The sequence below is a fragment of the Loxodonta africana genome, chromosome 23 (assembly GCF_030014295.1).
Source record: "Loxodonta africana isolate mLoxAfr1 chromosome 23, mLoxAfr1.hap2, whole genome shotgun sequence".
Classification (NCBI taxonomy): Eukaryota; Metazoa; Chordata; class Mammalia; order Proboscidea; family Elephantidae; genus Loxodonta; species Loxodonta africana.
This window is the reverse complement of record NC_087364.1, coordinates 57155705-57170672: the sequence shown is the minus strand read 5'-3', so window position 1 is coordinate 57170672 and position 14968 is coordinate 57155705. Positions and strand designations below refer to the sequence as shown.

Below are 14968 nucleotides of genomic sequence, written 5' to 3'. Positions count from 1 at the left end.
TTATTGCCTTTTATTATAGGTATCCTTATACATATAAATTTGTTTTTGGGGGTTGGAAACGTTACATATAAACTTAAAGATGTATTTTAATACATACATACATAAAAAAATACACAAATCACAAAAATTCACTCCGACGACTAAGAGGCATTTTGTCAGTTGCAGTAACAGCTCTATTTGTGAAAGGTTCTGGACCATCTGGGTTATCCCTGGGAATGCGGATGGTGTTTCTAGTTAGAAAATTAGTGCGAGTTGTCTCTATGATCCTTTTCTTTTTTTCTTCATATATTTCATGATAACATCTCACTGCTTCCCAAATCTGCCTACTAACTTTAGCAAAGCGATCAGCATTTGGGTCCATGTTTTCAAGCAACTGACACCCCTGATTTAGTTTAGAAAACTAAATCTATATGGCAGTGTTTTGAACAGTAAATCATAAAATTGAACAGCAAATTAAGCAATATAACATTGTATGTAGTACATATTACTAATGTACAAAAAAAAGAACGGTTGTAACGTGTCGTTCATTGTAACTGAAATACGTCATAAGTCGGGAATTACCTGTATAGAACACACACACACACACACACATTTTACTTAACATAGTGACGGTGTAAAGTAAGCACACAATGTAGCCATTACTGCTCATGAAAAGAGACAACAGAAAAGGAGAAATAAAGGTATAGGCTAGGGGAGATCTGGACATTTTTGTAGGAGGGCAGGGCTGACATTACAAAAGGGGAGTCAGAGCAAGCTGCTGCAGGGAGGGGAGGGAAGGGGAGCAAGAGCAGGAGCCAAAGAGTTACTTGGAAAGCAGAAGAACCCCTTTCCTGGGGGGGGGGGGGTGAGGAGGGTTGGGTAGGTGCAGAGGTAATAGGGCAACAGAGACATTTTGGGAGGAGGCAGGGGGAAACTGAAGGAGCTTGGGAGGAGGCAGGGGGAAACTGAAGGAGCTTGGGTAAGAAAACCTATTCTTTTCTGTAAAGAAAGAGGCAGGGTGGAAATTGTACAAAATTTTTAAATATGTATAATATTTTTGGGTTAAAATAAACTAATGTCCTCATATCTGGTTAAACATGCAGGCAGCCTCCCCTCAGACCCTTTTTTATGTCCCTTACCTGCTTCTCTACATTTTTCTTGCATCACCTCTGGCACAAATACCTTCAAAAGTCATTTATTCATTCACTCCTTTTATTCTGAGCCTACTATTTGGCAGGTGCCAGAGACCAGGCAGATCCGCACGCTGATGACGCTGTAGGGTGGGGGGGGGGAGGAGGGGGAGGAAGAAAAGGCCAGCGTACCTCTTCTTGTGTCAGTGTGTGAATTTAGAAATGCAGAGAAGACGGGACGAGTTCAGCACGGGTATGGTGTGGGTTTCTCTTTGCCCTGGCAGGTTGAAATCTACCTCTTCCTCCAGATGAGCTGACTGAGATGAGACAACGAATCCACTTGAGCAGACATGTCCCATCTGGCTCAAGAAAGATGCCAGAAAAGGATGTATCAAAAAAGCCTAGAAAAGGATATTTTGAGTTAAGCTTAAAAAAAAAAAATTCCTGAAGCAAGGAGAAGAGTAGTGTTCATCCTTTTCAGACGCAGTGCTCCCTTCTCAGAACAAGGGATTTATTACTCCGAAATGAGCTTTACAGATAATAGAGCCTACCTCCACATACCTCCACATATGTCCTTGCTATAGTATATACTAGGATCCCTGGTGGTGCAGTAGCTAAAGCACTCAGCTGCTAACCCCAAGGTTGGCGGTTCAAACCCACCAGCCTCTCTATAGAAGAAAGATGTGGCAGTCTGCTTCCGTAAAGATTTACAGCCTTAGAAACCCTATGGGGGCAGTTCTACACTGTCCTATAAGGTCTCTGTGAGTCAGAATTGAGTTGGCGGCCACGGGATATAGGAGAAATTAAAGTTAAGTAATTGACCACTAAATGTGTAAAATTTTCCATATGAATACTTGAGCACACCACATTAGTGGTACTAAATACAAAGTAGTCAGGCGGTGGCATCTCTGTGTACAATCACTGTGGCTGTGACACCTGAAAACAGGCTGATTGGGGTGTGTTGTATTGGCAGCTCAAATACTACGAACAGTCTTGCTGATGGTGACATGATTTTCTAAAATGGTGAAGAACTTTTGGTAAAGTTCTGAACAAAACGCAGTGCGATTTTCCCTCAATTTACACAGGAGATGCACTTTTTTGGAATACTCAGTGGATACTGCCAAAGTGCAAAAGATCCTTTGTGTTCATATGCAAAGTGGAGTTAGGTTTTTGTTCAGATTATTATAAACAGACTTTTTTTTTTTAAATCTATATAATGTCCAGCAGGACATAGAAAGTTCCGTGACACTCAGCAATTCTTCACCGGGTGGGACTTTCCTGCAAAACTGCAGGACATCTACCATATCTGGCCCCCCACTCCCTAAATGCCAGCAGTGTTCCTTCAATCTTGCCAACAGCCAAGAACTCCCACAGATTTCCAAAATGCCCACCAGGAGGTGGCACCGTCCCCTTTAAGAACAACTGAAGTAGAATATGTGAACAGAACTGAACTTTACACTAGAGAAGCTCTCTATGTGCTTGTTGAATGGGACTAAGAATCTTGCAGATTCTCACAGTCATCGTTTTGAACTTCAGTTCACACTGTGAGAGGCTGTAGACATAAAAGGGGAAGATGTAGACAGGGATTGCAAAATGTTTTAATCTTTCAAGCCTACCCCTTTTGGTTGGAAGTGGCTGCCCTAATGTCATATACAGAATCATATTTGAGGTAGTGTCTAGTTTATTCAGTCATTCAGGACCTATTTATTGTCTGTTACATGCTAGACATTGTTCTCGGTGTTGGCGATCCAGTAGTGAATAAAACAGACAGAGGTTTGAACCCTTATCGAGCTAAACTTTCAAGTTCATTCAGAGCTGACAATCAAGGTGTCTGCCACGGGGACAGAAGAGGAAGTGGTAGCACACTAGCCACTTGTTTTCCGGAAATAGGAGGGCTCTTTGAATCACTGCTGATCCCAGGAACTGTCCTGGAATTTTATTTTTAAAAGGTAAGAATTTGATGTAGCTTCATTTTTCTACCATTTATCCTTTTTCTCCTCAGAAGGAGAAAAAAGCTTCTGTCAACTGAGAATTCTGACTTTTTTTTTTACAAGCCGTTTGACTTTTTAAATTATTAAAAAAAAAAGCTTGATTTTTTATTTAGCTTTCCGACTTTGTGCCTGGGCCTTCAACACTTTCACCATGGTTTTCTGTTCCTCAATAAGGAAAGCAAGCTTGACACTGTCATGGACACATTTATCACACACGGAACCACCATAGGCCCTGCCAACATGGCTTTTTTGTTTTGGACAACCTCATGAGAACTTTAGGTCTCACAGCACGCCCCTCGAAGCTGGCCTGGGCACACATCACATGTGGATTCTGGTGCTTTACCAACCTTCTTGGTATAAAGGTAAACAATACTATTACCAGAGGTTTGGGACAGCCTAGTTTTGTTAGAAGCTGTGTTGTAGGACAGCCTATAACAGTAGGTCAGATGCTGGGCCATTTTGAATGCCTCTCGACACTGTCCCTGGAAGAGTTGGGTTCTTGTCAACAGAGATTATTCTATAATTTTAAAGGATGCATTGGAATTAATGACCAGATACCACTTGCCAAGAAACGGGGACTTGTCAAGTGAACAAGAATTTATTTCAAAGTAATCAAGATACCTTGATTTATCAAAACTTCTGAACATCCTGTCTTAACGAACAACTAGCCAGTGACATTCTTGGGGCAAAGAGGTGAGCTCCTTCAAGGCACGAGAATAAGACATATATCCCAGGCCTGAGTGAGGAGGCAGGATATTATTGTCCTTAAAGCATGGTCTAGAACAGGCCAGTGTGTAGAGACCAGAGTTTATTAGTGGTTTCCAGGGCTGGATGAGAGGGAAAGAGAGTCACTGCTCTAGGGACATTGAGCTTCTGTTAAAGGTGACAGAAGAACTTGGAAATGGGTAATGGTGGTGGTTGAACAACATGATGAATATAATTGACGTCTTTGAATTGTACATGCAATGAACATTGAAATGGCAGGTGTTTTGTTACATATATATTTACCACAATAAAACAAAACCAAACCCAAAACAAAAAAGAAATATTTGTGCCTTAAAAATGAAAAAAAAGGAAAGAAAAAAGCATGGGCTTTTGAATCCGATCTGCTTTGGAGTCCTGGAGCTGCCCCTTGCCGCTTGTGTGATTTTGGGCAAGTTACTCGGCCTTCTGAGGCCTCTGAGTCCTCACCTGCAGAACGAGCAAAGGACCTGCCTCCTCGAGTTATGGGACTGAAGGAAACAACATTCCCAAAGCACGGAACACAATGGCTGGTGCCTGGTTGCTCAGGGCACCTAAGGTATCATTACTGTCATCTTTTCTTGTCTAGGAAAAGGGTATGTTGGCGGTGGGGTGGGGTGGGGAGGTGGCGGGATTCTTTTCTTTCTAAGTGAACACAGCCACTCAACAGCATTATTGCAATTCCAGAAGAGCAGATGCCTGTTCCTTGTAAACAAGCTTCTGGTTTTACGTACTTTATAGGATCGTAAATGTGGGGAGTACATTAAAGACCATCTGCTCCAACCCCCATGTTATCTAAAAGAACAAGCTGAGTTCCAGGGAGGTGACATGTTGTTGTTGTTAGGTGCTGTTGAGTCCGTTCCAACTCACAGCGACCCTATGCACAACAGAACGAAACACTGCCCAGTCCTGAGCTATCCTTGCAATCATTGTTATGCTTGAGCTCATTGTTGCAGCCACTGTGTCAATCCACCTCGTTGAGGGTCTTCCTCTTTTCTGCTGACCCTATACTCTGCCAAGCATGATGTCCTTCTCCAGGGATTCATCCCTCCTGACAACATGTCCAAAGTGTGTAAGACGCAGTCTCGCCATCCTTGCTTCTAAGGAGCACTCTGGTTGTACTTCTTCTAAGTCAGATTTGTTCGTTCTTTTGGCAGTCCATGGTATATTCAATATTCTTCACCAACACCACAATTCAACGGCGTCGAGTCTTCTTTAGTCTTCCTTATTCATTGTCCATCTTTCACATGCATATGATGCGGTTGAAAATACCATGGCTTGGGTCAGGCGCACCTTAGTCTTCAGGGTGACATCTTTGCTCTTCAACACTTTGAAGAGGTCCTTTGCAGCAGATTTGCCCAATGCAATGTGTCTTTTGATTTCTTGACTGCCACTTCCATGGCTGTTGATTGTGGATCCAAGTAAAATGAAATCCTTGACAACTTCAATCTTTTCTCCGTTTATCATGATGTTGCTCATTGGTCCAGTTGTGAGGATTTTTGTTTTCTTTATGTTGAGGTGCAATCCATGCTGAAGGCTGTGGTCTTTGATCTTCATTAGTAAGTGCTTCAAGTCCTCTTCACTTTCAGCAAGCAAGGTTGTGTCATCTGCATAACGCAGGTTGTTAATGAGTCTTCCTCCAATCTTGATGCCCTGTTCTTCTTCATATAGTCCAGTTGGACTATATGAAGAAGGTGAGGTGACATGAGCTAGGACTAAAAGCTGTGTTTAGATCCTAAAAGTCAGGCCTCCAAGGTTACTTAACCCATAGCGTGACCTGGTGTTTCTCAAAGTAGGAATGTAGGGCCACCTGTATTAGAATCACATGAGGGGCTTTTAAAATGCAGATCCTGGGCCCTTTACCCAGACAGTTTTATCAGAATCTCTTGAGAGAGGCCTGAGAATCTGTATTTAATACAAGATCTTCGCGTCATCTTTATGCACACTTGAATTCAAGCACCACTCATGCAGTGGGTGAACAATCACCTTGACTTGGGATATTATAAAGCATGTCTGTACTCCATACCCAGGGCTACCTGTTGAAGACTGGGTCACAGTGTATTTCAAACAAGATCATAAATCCAGGACTGTTGACCTATCTAAACAATTTCAGCTGTCATTTCTATTGGTTTCTGCCTCAATTATCCATTGAGTCATCTGTATGCCTGGATAGGCCCTGTTCTGTGGCTCTTGTGAGGTTGTATAACTCACTGTAGCTCTCTGCTTTTGAAAAGGTCCAAGAAATAAATTAATACATGTAAAGACTTGGAACCATGCCTGACTTGTAGTAAGTACTTAATAAACGCCAGCCATCAGTGTTATTGGAGTCCCTGGATGAACCAAATGGTTGAGCACTTAGCTACTAAACTAAAGGTGGCAGTTTGAATCCACTCTGAGGCACCTCAGAGGAAAGGCCTGACCATCTACTTCTGAAGATCACGGCCATTGAAAACCATACAACGAAGTAGTTCTACTCTGACATATGTGGGATTTTCATGAGTTGGCATCAACTCAGCTGCAGCTGGTTATCAGTATTATTACTCATCAGGGGAAGAAAAACATCTTCAGAAAGGCGATGCTGGTTTTTCTGATGGGAGCCAATTAAGAACTTCATAGGCTCAGATGTCCATTTCATTAGCAAAGGTGATTGGAGATACTCATTAAGATAAAGAAAAAGGAAGATCCCATGTAAGACTCAGTAAGTGCGTGGTACAGAGTTCTCCTTTGTTGTTTGTTTTTTCCTGCAAAGTGAATCTAAGACTAGGTATGACTTGACTTTTGACAGCTTAAATTGCTGCTTGCATCAGCAAAAATTTACCTGATGATGATGATGGTTTAGTTAGTAGTGTATTTATTCTCCTACACGCAGATATACACAGACATACAAAGAACACAGGCTGTTGTGTACTTTTCAGGTTGCTGTAAATGATTTGTGTATCTATAAAATTGAAAACACTCTGGTATAATTCTCATGAACATGGAGAATTTCAGTTATGAAGGAATTCTTAGCTGTAATAAGCAGTGTCATCTGAGAGGATATGAAAAAGAATGGAGAAGTAGTTTCTCCAGCATGGTGAAGGGAGAGTTCTTTTTATTCTTGAATAAAGCATCTGTCAAATGCAAAAGAAAATGACTGTGGACCCTGGAGCCAGGAACCCCCAATGACAACATTATGCAGTAGCAGCCCCCTTCAGCTGTATCTCCCAACCAGTTATGTCACACCATACTCTAGAGCTCATACTGAGTTTTCTTTACTTCTTTTTTTTTTTTTTAACTGAGGAGAACTATGGTGGGAAACGTTTGAAAGGTTACTCAGTTACAAAGCTAGGATTTGAACCCAGTACCCAAAGCCTCAGGAGCCCTGGTGGCGTAGTGGTTAACAGCTACAGCTGCTAACCAAAAGGTCGGCAGTTTGAATCCACCAGGTGTTCCAGGGTTTCCATATAAACAAATATTTTTTTCATTAAACAATATTAAAACAACTGCAAGTAACGGTTTATGTGGATGTTTATAGATGACGTTATACTTAAATTCTTGCTCACACCAGTTTTGGAAAATGTTAAGGTAATATTGCCTTTACTAAAAAATACACAGAAAAAGTGTTTTTTGGTTTTTTTCCTGGCATTCTATCATCCACATTTCAGCAAAGCTACAATATAATGGCAATTGATATTCGTAATTTGGGCGTATTGAAAGGCCATCAGAGAGAAAATAATAATAGTTTTTTTTTTTAAACTTTGATATAGCTTTAACAGTGATTTTCTTTCTTTTTTTAATGGCCTTTTTGAAAAAATAGGGGAAGCACATATGGTATAAAAGTGAACTATCTCACTCCAGAACATTCAGTTAACCAGAAAAACCCATTCTCTAAGCTTGCGCTGTAACAAACATTTCAAGATAAAGGAAATGTGGCCAGGGCAAAAACATTTCCTCTTACAAACCTTGAACTGAGCTTATCCCTTACCAATTATATAGGGTCCCTTGGGCCTAAGAACTTTCCACAAGCGTGTAGGTTACTATGGCGATGCACTTGGCTGCTGAAGTGGAAACACAGGTGACAAGGCGGCTGCAGGCAGTAGGCACCCACAGAGGAGAAGCCGCCTTTGGCTGCAGACAACGACGCAGGTCCATCTGGAGGGTCTGGGGCTGCCTGCTGCCGTCTGGCCCGGAGTCTGTAGCGCCCCCAGGCGGCCTGTCTGGGAAAGCGGGCGGTGCACCACCTCCAGGCTAGCAACTCTGATGGCTGCCGCCGCGCCGAGGCTCTGGGACCCCGCTTCCGTCGGTGCTTACAATGCACCCTCCCCGCGCCCTCAGAGGCCGTGACTCAGGCAAAAGGGGTCCATTTTGCCCAGCCCCCTGGTCTCATGCAGCCGTTCAGCATCCCCGTTCAAATTACACTCCAGGGCGGCAAGAGACGCCAGGGGAGGTAAGTCACCACTAGCCTCTCAGCCTGTGATGGGCATCTCCTTCAACAAGTGGGTGGAAGAAGTGCAGCCACACGAGTTTGGGGGCTGACTTTGAGTTCTCTCCTCTGAGGGTGCCTACTTGCCAGGCGTCCCTAGCAGCGCACACACCACGGGGCAGCATCTCTCCTTGTTGACTTCGTTCTCTGGATTGCAAACTCTTGGAGTTTAGGGACCGTTTTTTTAATCACCATTGGAGTCCTGGGGGCGCAGTGGTTATGTGCTGGGGTCAGTGGTTTGAACCGGTCAGTTCCTCCAACAGCAGAAAAATGTGGTAGTCTGCTTCAGTAAAGATTTACAGCCTTGGAAATCTTATGGGCCAGTTCTACTGGATCCTCTAGGGTTGCTATGAATGGGAATTGACACCACGGCAACGGGTTTTTGGTTTGAACCCCCAGCATGTAGAATATGGTCTAGCACATAGCGGATAATCAGTAAGTATTTCTTGGTTGAATGAAGGAATGAGGAAGTTACCACCAGCATCAGGTCCCATGGGCGAAGCATGCTTTGGTCTCGGAATCATCAGGTCTGGACTCAAATCCTAGCTCTACAAGCTGTGTGACTCTGGACAAGTCACTTAACCTTTCCGCTTATATGTGAAATAAGTATAGTAATAGTCCCTACATAGCCTTAGGGTAAGATGAAATGAGGTAAGGATCAGATATAAAACATCGCTGTGGTTGTTGTTAAGCGCTGTCAAGTCAGTTCTGACTCATAGCGACCCTCTGTACAACAGAAAGAACCACTGCCTGGTCCTGCGCCATCCTCACAATTGTTATGCTTGAGCCTGTTGGTAGCACCACTGTGTCAGTCCATCTCATCCAGGGTCTTCTTCTTTTTCACTGACCAGGCATTATGTCCTTCTCCAGGGACTGTTCCCTCCTGATAACATGTCCGAAGTACATGAGATGAAGTCTCACCATCTTCGCTTCTAATGAGCATTCTGGCAGTACTTCTTCCAAGACAGATTTGTTCGTTCTTCGGACAGTTCAGGGTACACTCAGTATTCTTCACCAATGCCACAATTCAAACGCATCAGTTCTTCTTCAGTCTTCCTTATTCATTCCCTCTCTTTCCCGTGCAGATGAGGCGATTGAAAATATCATGGCTTGGGCCAGGCACACTTTACTTCTCAAAATGACTTCTTTGCTTTTCAACACTTGAAGAGGTCTTTTGCAGCAGATTTGTCCAATGCAATACATTGTTTGATTTCTTGACTGCTGCTTGCATGGGCATTGATTAGTGAAATCCTTGACAACTTCAATCTTTTCTCCGTTTGTCACGATGTGGCTTATTGGTCCAGCTGTGAGGATTTTTGTTTTCTTTATGTCGAGGTGTAATCCATACTGCAGGCTGTATCAGAGTAGCTAGCCCATTACACTCTCTACATGATTTAACCCCGCTGCCATGGAGTCGATTTCTACTCATTTAGCGATTGTTATTACACCCCAACTCTAGTCCGTGAGAGGGGAAGTGAGCTAGTTAGGCTGTCTTCAGGACTTCTTCTCTCCCCAGGGGAATGCAAAGCAGAGGTGCTGAGAGCCTCAAGTGAAGCTGCTCTAGAGTTAGCCCTCCTTGCCCTGGGCCTGGGTTTGGGGCAGTGGCGCATTCAGAAATGAGTACTAACACTGAGAGAAGACCAGTGGCTGAGGGGGTTTGACGAATGTGATATTAACAGCTGGCAAGCTTACTCCTGGGAGGTGTATATTTCACAGTGGAGTTCGCTCTCTCCATCTGGAAACCTGAAAGATTTGTTAGTGGCTCAAGTGGACCTGGGAACTGAGAAAGTAGAAACATTAAAGATCATAAGGGCTACCACGTCACCCGCTTCCATTATCTTTTAATTATATCCGTGGATATTTGAGAAAGAGAATGCAGGAGGAGAGAGAGATAGAGGGGTTTATATGGGGGTGGAGGGTGGGGATGTCCCTGAGTGGCCCAAATGGTCTGTACTGGGCTACTAAATAAAAGGTTGGAGATTTGAACCCACCCAGTGGCGCTCATGGAAGAAAGGCCTAGCGACCTACTTCCATAAAGATTACAGCCAAGAAAACCTTGTGGAACTCTACTTAGTACCACATGGGGTCTCCATTAGTCTGAATTGGCTTGATGGCAACGGTTTTGGTTTTTTTACTAGGTGGTGGCAGGTGGGGGAGGAAGAACCAGACAGACTAAAGAGGAAGGAGAAACAGAGAGAGGGGCAAAAACTCTTCTCTCCTTGAAATGGCTTTTGTGAAAAGACAACGTATGGCAAAATATCAAATGACAAAGAGGCAAGGGAACAAGTTTGAATGTCCCATTTGTAACAGAACTAACTAGACATAAGGGTAGTCATATTGTCCCCAAAGCAATACAGTATTCCTTTTCATCTCTGAAATGCATGATTTGACTCTTACTCTTTCCGCTTGCCGAACTTGATGAACCGTGTGGACTTTACTCCATCTCATTTGCTGTTTCAAAGGAAGTTAAGTAACTGTAATTAAAAAATAAAAGGGTAAAAATTATTCCCAGATTCTCCTTTGCAACACAGACAAATTACAGGGAAATATTAATTTAACACACCAAACGCTTACAAGTTACATACCTGTGCAAAGTCAGTGTCAGATGAATTATCAAGCATCTTTCTGAAAAATAGTTCTTGCACAAGTCACGGTGTTAGAGGGAGAGGCTGCTGGCTTCTGCAGAGCTCATACCCAGATGAGCAAGTTCAAGCTCTTTGAAATAGAGTTTACCTCAGGTTAAGCCAGAAGGTACCTGTAGCAACGTGTGGTACAAGCCGAGACTCAGGTCTGGTGGGCGAGTCAGTCCGACCTGCAGGAAGGCAACAGGAGGGATGAGTACCACCTGGACTATGAATAAAACATCTCAAGGTAACGCAACGATTAGAGGTAGAGATGTATTGTTGGAAAATGAATAAAAATGCTTTTCATCCATCTCACTGGCTAGAGAGCAAATTAGATCATTCTTAAGTGCTTTGAGGTTCTTGGATGAAAAAGGTGCTTATAAATACTGTAAATTTAATTACAGTTAATTTAAAAAATTGAAATGTTAATTACACAGCTGTTTATAGTCTCAGAAAACTAGAAACAACCTAATATTCACCAATAAGGAGGTGGTTAACGCAATCGTGGCATAGCCAAATGATGGATTGTTATGCAGCCAACACAATGGTTACAAGGTATTGTTAACGAGTGTCATGGATTGAATTGTGTCCCCCCCAAAATATGTGTCAGCTTGGTTAGGCTGTGATTTCCAGTATCGCTGTCCTCCGTTTTGTGATCGTAATTTTCCTATGAGTTGTAAATCCTAATCTCTGCCTGTGGTTAATGAGGCAAGGTTAAAAAATTATGTTAAAGAGGATTAGGGTGAGATGTAATACCCTTGCTCAGGCCACATCCCTGATCCAGTGTAAATGGAGTTTCCCTGGGGTGTGGCCTACACCACCTTTTATCTTACAAAAGATAAAAAGGGAAGTGAGCAGAGAGGGGGGACTTCATACCACCAAGAAAACAGTGCCAGGAGCACAGTGCATCCTTTGGACCCAGGGTTCCTGTGTGGAGAAGCTCCTAGCCCAGAGAAGGATTAATGACAAGGACCTTCCTCCAGAGCCGACAGAGAAAGCCTTCCCCTGGAGCTGGCACCCTGAATGCGGACTTCTAGCCTACTAGACTATGAGAGAATAAATTTCTCTTTGTTAAAGCCATCCACTTGTGGTATTTCTGTTACGGTAGCACTGGATGACAAAGACAATGACATTATGTTAAATGATATTTCTAGGAATTCTATTTGATTCTTTTTAATATTGGCTTGGTCATATTTTAGAGTTGCTCTTTCTGATATTTCCGGTCCTTTTAGTTCTTTAAACATATTATAGATACTTTTATTCTGTCCAAATATCTGGCCTTTTTTGTGGATCTGATCCTGTTGTCTATTTTTTCTCACTCAGAGCCCATTTATTTCTTTGTTTTATGGTTTTTGAATGAGAGCACACACTTCTTGGAATTTAATCTCTAGGGATCCTTTGGGGCCTAGTTTGAAGGTGGTTTCCTCCAGAGAAGATACGTATTCGCTTGTGCCAGGTGCCAGAGAGCACAGCCTACTTGAGACATTAAACTGAACGCTTACCTTGAGGTTTCTGTGTTAGCCAGACAGCGCGAATTCAGGCTACAAACTCTCCCAAGGATCACCGTAAGGTTTATCGTTGCGGTATGGAACACCAGGCCTGTTTGGGATAAAATCACAGGGCTTTACTGAAAGCAAAGATTTCAGTTCCAGCTGGGAACAGCACAGCTCACTGAGACCTGACAGTGGTCTTGGGAGAGGGGCTCTGAATCAGGGCTAGTGACATTGCTACCGCAGCCCTCCGCAGGCATCAGCCACAGATTAGTTTTGGCTGGTGCATCTCCAGTTGGGGAAGTGGGAGGTGTGATCTCTGGAGGTGGGAGGAAGGCAACTTATTGGTTCAGAGGGTAAAGCTGCAAAACACTGATTGGTTACCAATTATTAATAGCTATAATTAGAGACTACAGATAGTTTTCACAGCGTGTTCGTACAGTGGTCACAAGATGCTTACATGTAGTTTGTCTATCTTGCAAAAATACCTTGCTGACAATAGCACCCAGACAGCACCCCTTCTGAGCTTGTGTATTTTGTGGGGTGCAGATGGTCACTTTGTCAAGACCGCTCCAGGCATATGGTTTCACATCCTGGTTTTGACCACCGAGGAAAAACATGTTTTTCTCAAAACCATAGCTGTTAGACTAGAATTCAGATTAGAATTAGCACCGTCAGCATACTATGCTTCTGTCTCGCTGACTGCACTGGTTTCTGCGTGTGTGTGTGTGTGTGTGTGTTTTCTTTTCCTGAGATAGGTTATAAAATCTCAGAGAAGATTTTAATTTCCCTCCCTTTCTCACCATTATGATTTGAGAAGAGCATTTTCTCTGCCATCTCCTATGGTATATGTGTGTGTATAGGGTGATTATTTCTAGTTCACCCCTTCACTGAGTCTCAGGCCCTTTGGGGTTCTGGCTTCAGTTACTTGAGCGGTATCTTATATTCCACACCTTGGATAGGCCCTGGGTATTGCTTCCCGTCCCCACATCACCCCAACTGTGAAAACTGAGGGTTAAGTTTACCATGTTGTACAAATGTCCTCAAGGTAAAACTTGACTTCAGTAGTTCACTTCCTTCTCTGGATTCCCACTTTCACATAGCTTTTGTCCTTTGAGTATTTCCAAATCCTTTTTTTTTTTTTTCATTTTTTTTTTAAGCTTTGGCCAGAGTTTTTATTTGTTTTCAGTTAGAGTGCTGGGTAGGGTATTAGCCCACCATACTGCTGAAACAGAAGTCTGTTACTTTTACAATAATAAAAATATATCCATGTACAGGAGACAGGCCTGGTGATCTGCTTCTGAAAGGTCACGGCCTTGAAAGCCCTTTGGAGCCGTGCTACTCTGCACATTGGGAGTTGCCATGAGTCAGAATCAACTGGATGGAAACAAACAATACCTACAACATTCATTTTTAATAATATACAATCCCTTCCCCTAAACATGAAATAAGTTCTTCACAGGGGATGTATGAGGTTGTCAACTTTTCATAAAGCCTTGGAACAAAGTGGACAGAATATCAGAAAGAGAAAACATAGTCTTGTACACTACCAGGTCTGTCTTTATTCCTAAACTAGACCAGAATCAGGTCATGCCTGTTTTGTATATGGCACTAGAAATGTCAGGCAGACCTCATTGTAAGCGCCTTCACTCATGGATCCCAGAGATATCTTACAGTACACCTCCTGGATATGTTATGATAAAAGCAACTGAAGTGCAGTTTCGCAAGGGAAATGCAGGGTATTGAGTATTGGAAACCTATAGAAAACATCCAAACTGTTCTTTAAGGTTAAAACTCTCTCCTTAAGCATGCTATCATATCTACTGGTAAATTATAAAATATACTGGCCCAAATTTTATTTGAAAAATTTCCCTGCTATAAAATGGTGGCATCAGATCCTGTCTAAATTCAGGGGGAGGAGAGAGAGTCAAGATCAGCATCAGCCCAAAGCTGATTCCTGTGAGGTCAGGGCCAGACATGCCTCCACCCTCCAAACTTTTTACCAATTCTGACACCGGCCATCCCTCCTACGGCTCCTCTCTTCTTCTTTGCTGTGTTTGATAATTCATTGCAACGGTCGCATAGAACTCACAGACCATACTCAAGATTATGGGATTTGTTAGGGAAGTAACAGGTTACAATTCAGGATCTGGATCAACTTGGAAGTAACAGGAACAACTCAGGATACAGTTCTTCAATCAGGACGGCTTCTCAGTTGTGCCTGCAGGCATGCCTCTGCTGCTGGGCCCTGCCCAGGCCTGGCCTTTGCCCTGCTTGGGCAAATGTTAAACAGCTCTTCAGCTTGCCAGTAAGTGCCCAGAGGCACCCCACTCTGCCAGGAAGTCTCCTGCCTGAAGGTGCTCAGCTCTCTCGCTCTGTAAGCCAGCAAACCCACTGCGCCATTTGCTGGTCCCATACCACTGCCATCTCACACCGCTGCCATCTTCAGTGTTGCAGCACTGTATCTTGGGTCTAGGAGGTTCTCAATGCAGGGACCCTGGGTCCAAAGCTGTGCTCCACTCCTAGCTCTCCTTCTTGATGGCGGTGGGGT

The 14968-nt window shown here is 43.2% G+C and overlaps 1 protein-coding gene, 1 long non-coding RNA gene and 1 pseudogene across 7 annotated transcripts in view; 1 reads left to right on the top strand and 2 right to left on the bottom strand.

The window, feature by feature from the left end:
* Positions 1–14968, top strand: part of KCNMB3 (potassium calcium-activated channel subfamily M regulatory beta subunit 3) — an 85122-nt gene that overhangs the window by 52031 nt on the left and 18123 nt on the right. Inside the window, exon 1 of one of the 6 annotated variants that reach the window (XM_010596012.3) lies at positions 7110–8267. The exons of 4 other annotated variants lie outside the window; for them this stretch is intronic. In XM_010596012.3, coding sequence (XP_010594314.2) covers positions 8206–8267 — 62 coding nt within the window. In that variant the 5' untranslated portion in view covers positions 7110–8205. Of the gene's footprint in view, positions 1–7109; positions 8268–14968 lie in introns of those variants that run through there. One more of the 6 variants, XM_023555489.2, reaches the window with a different exon arrangement.
* Positions 2041–5212, bottom strand: LOC111752321 (large ribosomal subunit protein eL34-like; annotated as a pseudogene).
* On the bottom strand, positions 5303–13577 carry LOC135228574 (uncharacterized). Its single transcript, XR_010319136.1, has 3 exons — positions 12430–13577; positions 10889–11115; positions 5303–10777 (listed from the first exon to the last, which is right to left on the bottom strand). It is a non-coding gene; the product is annotated as an uncharacterized LOC135228574 (long non-coding RNA).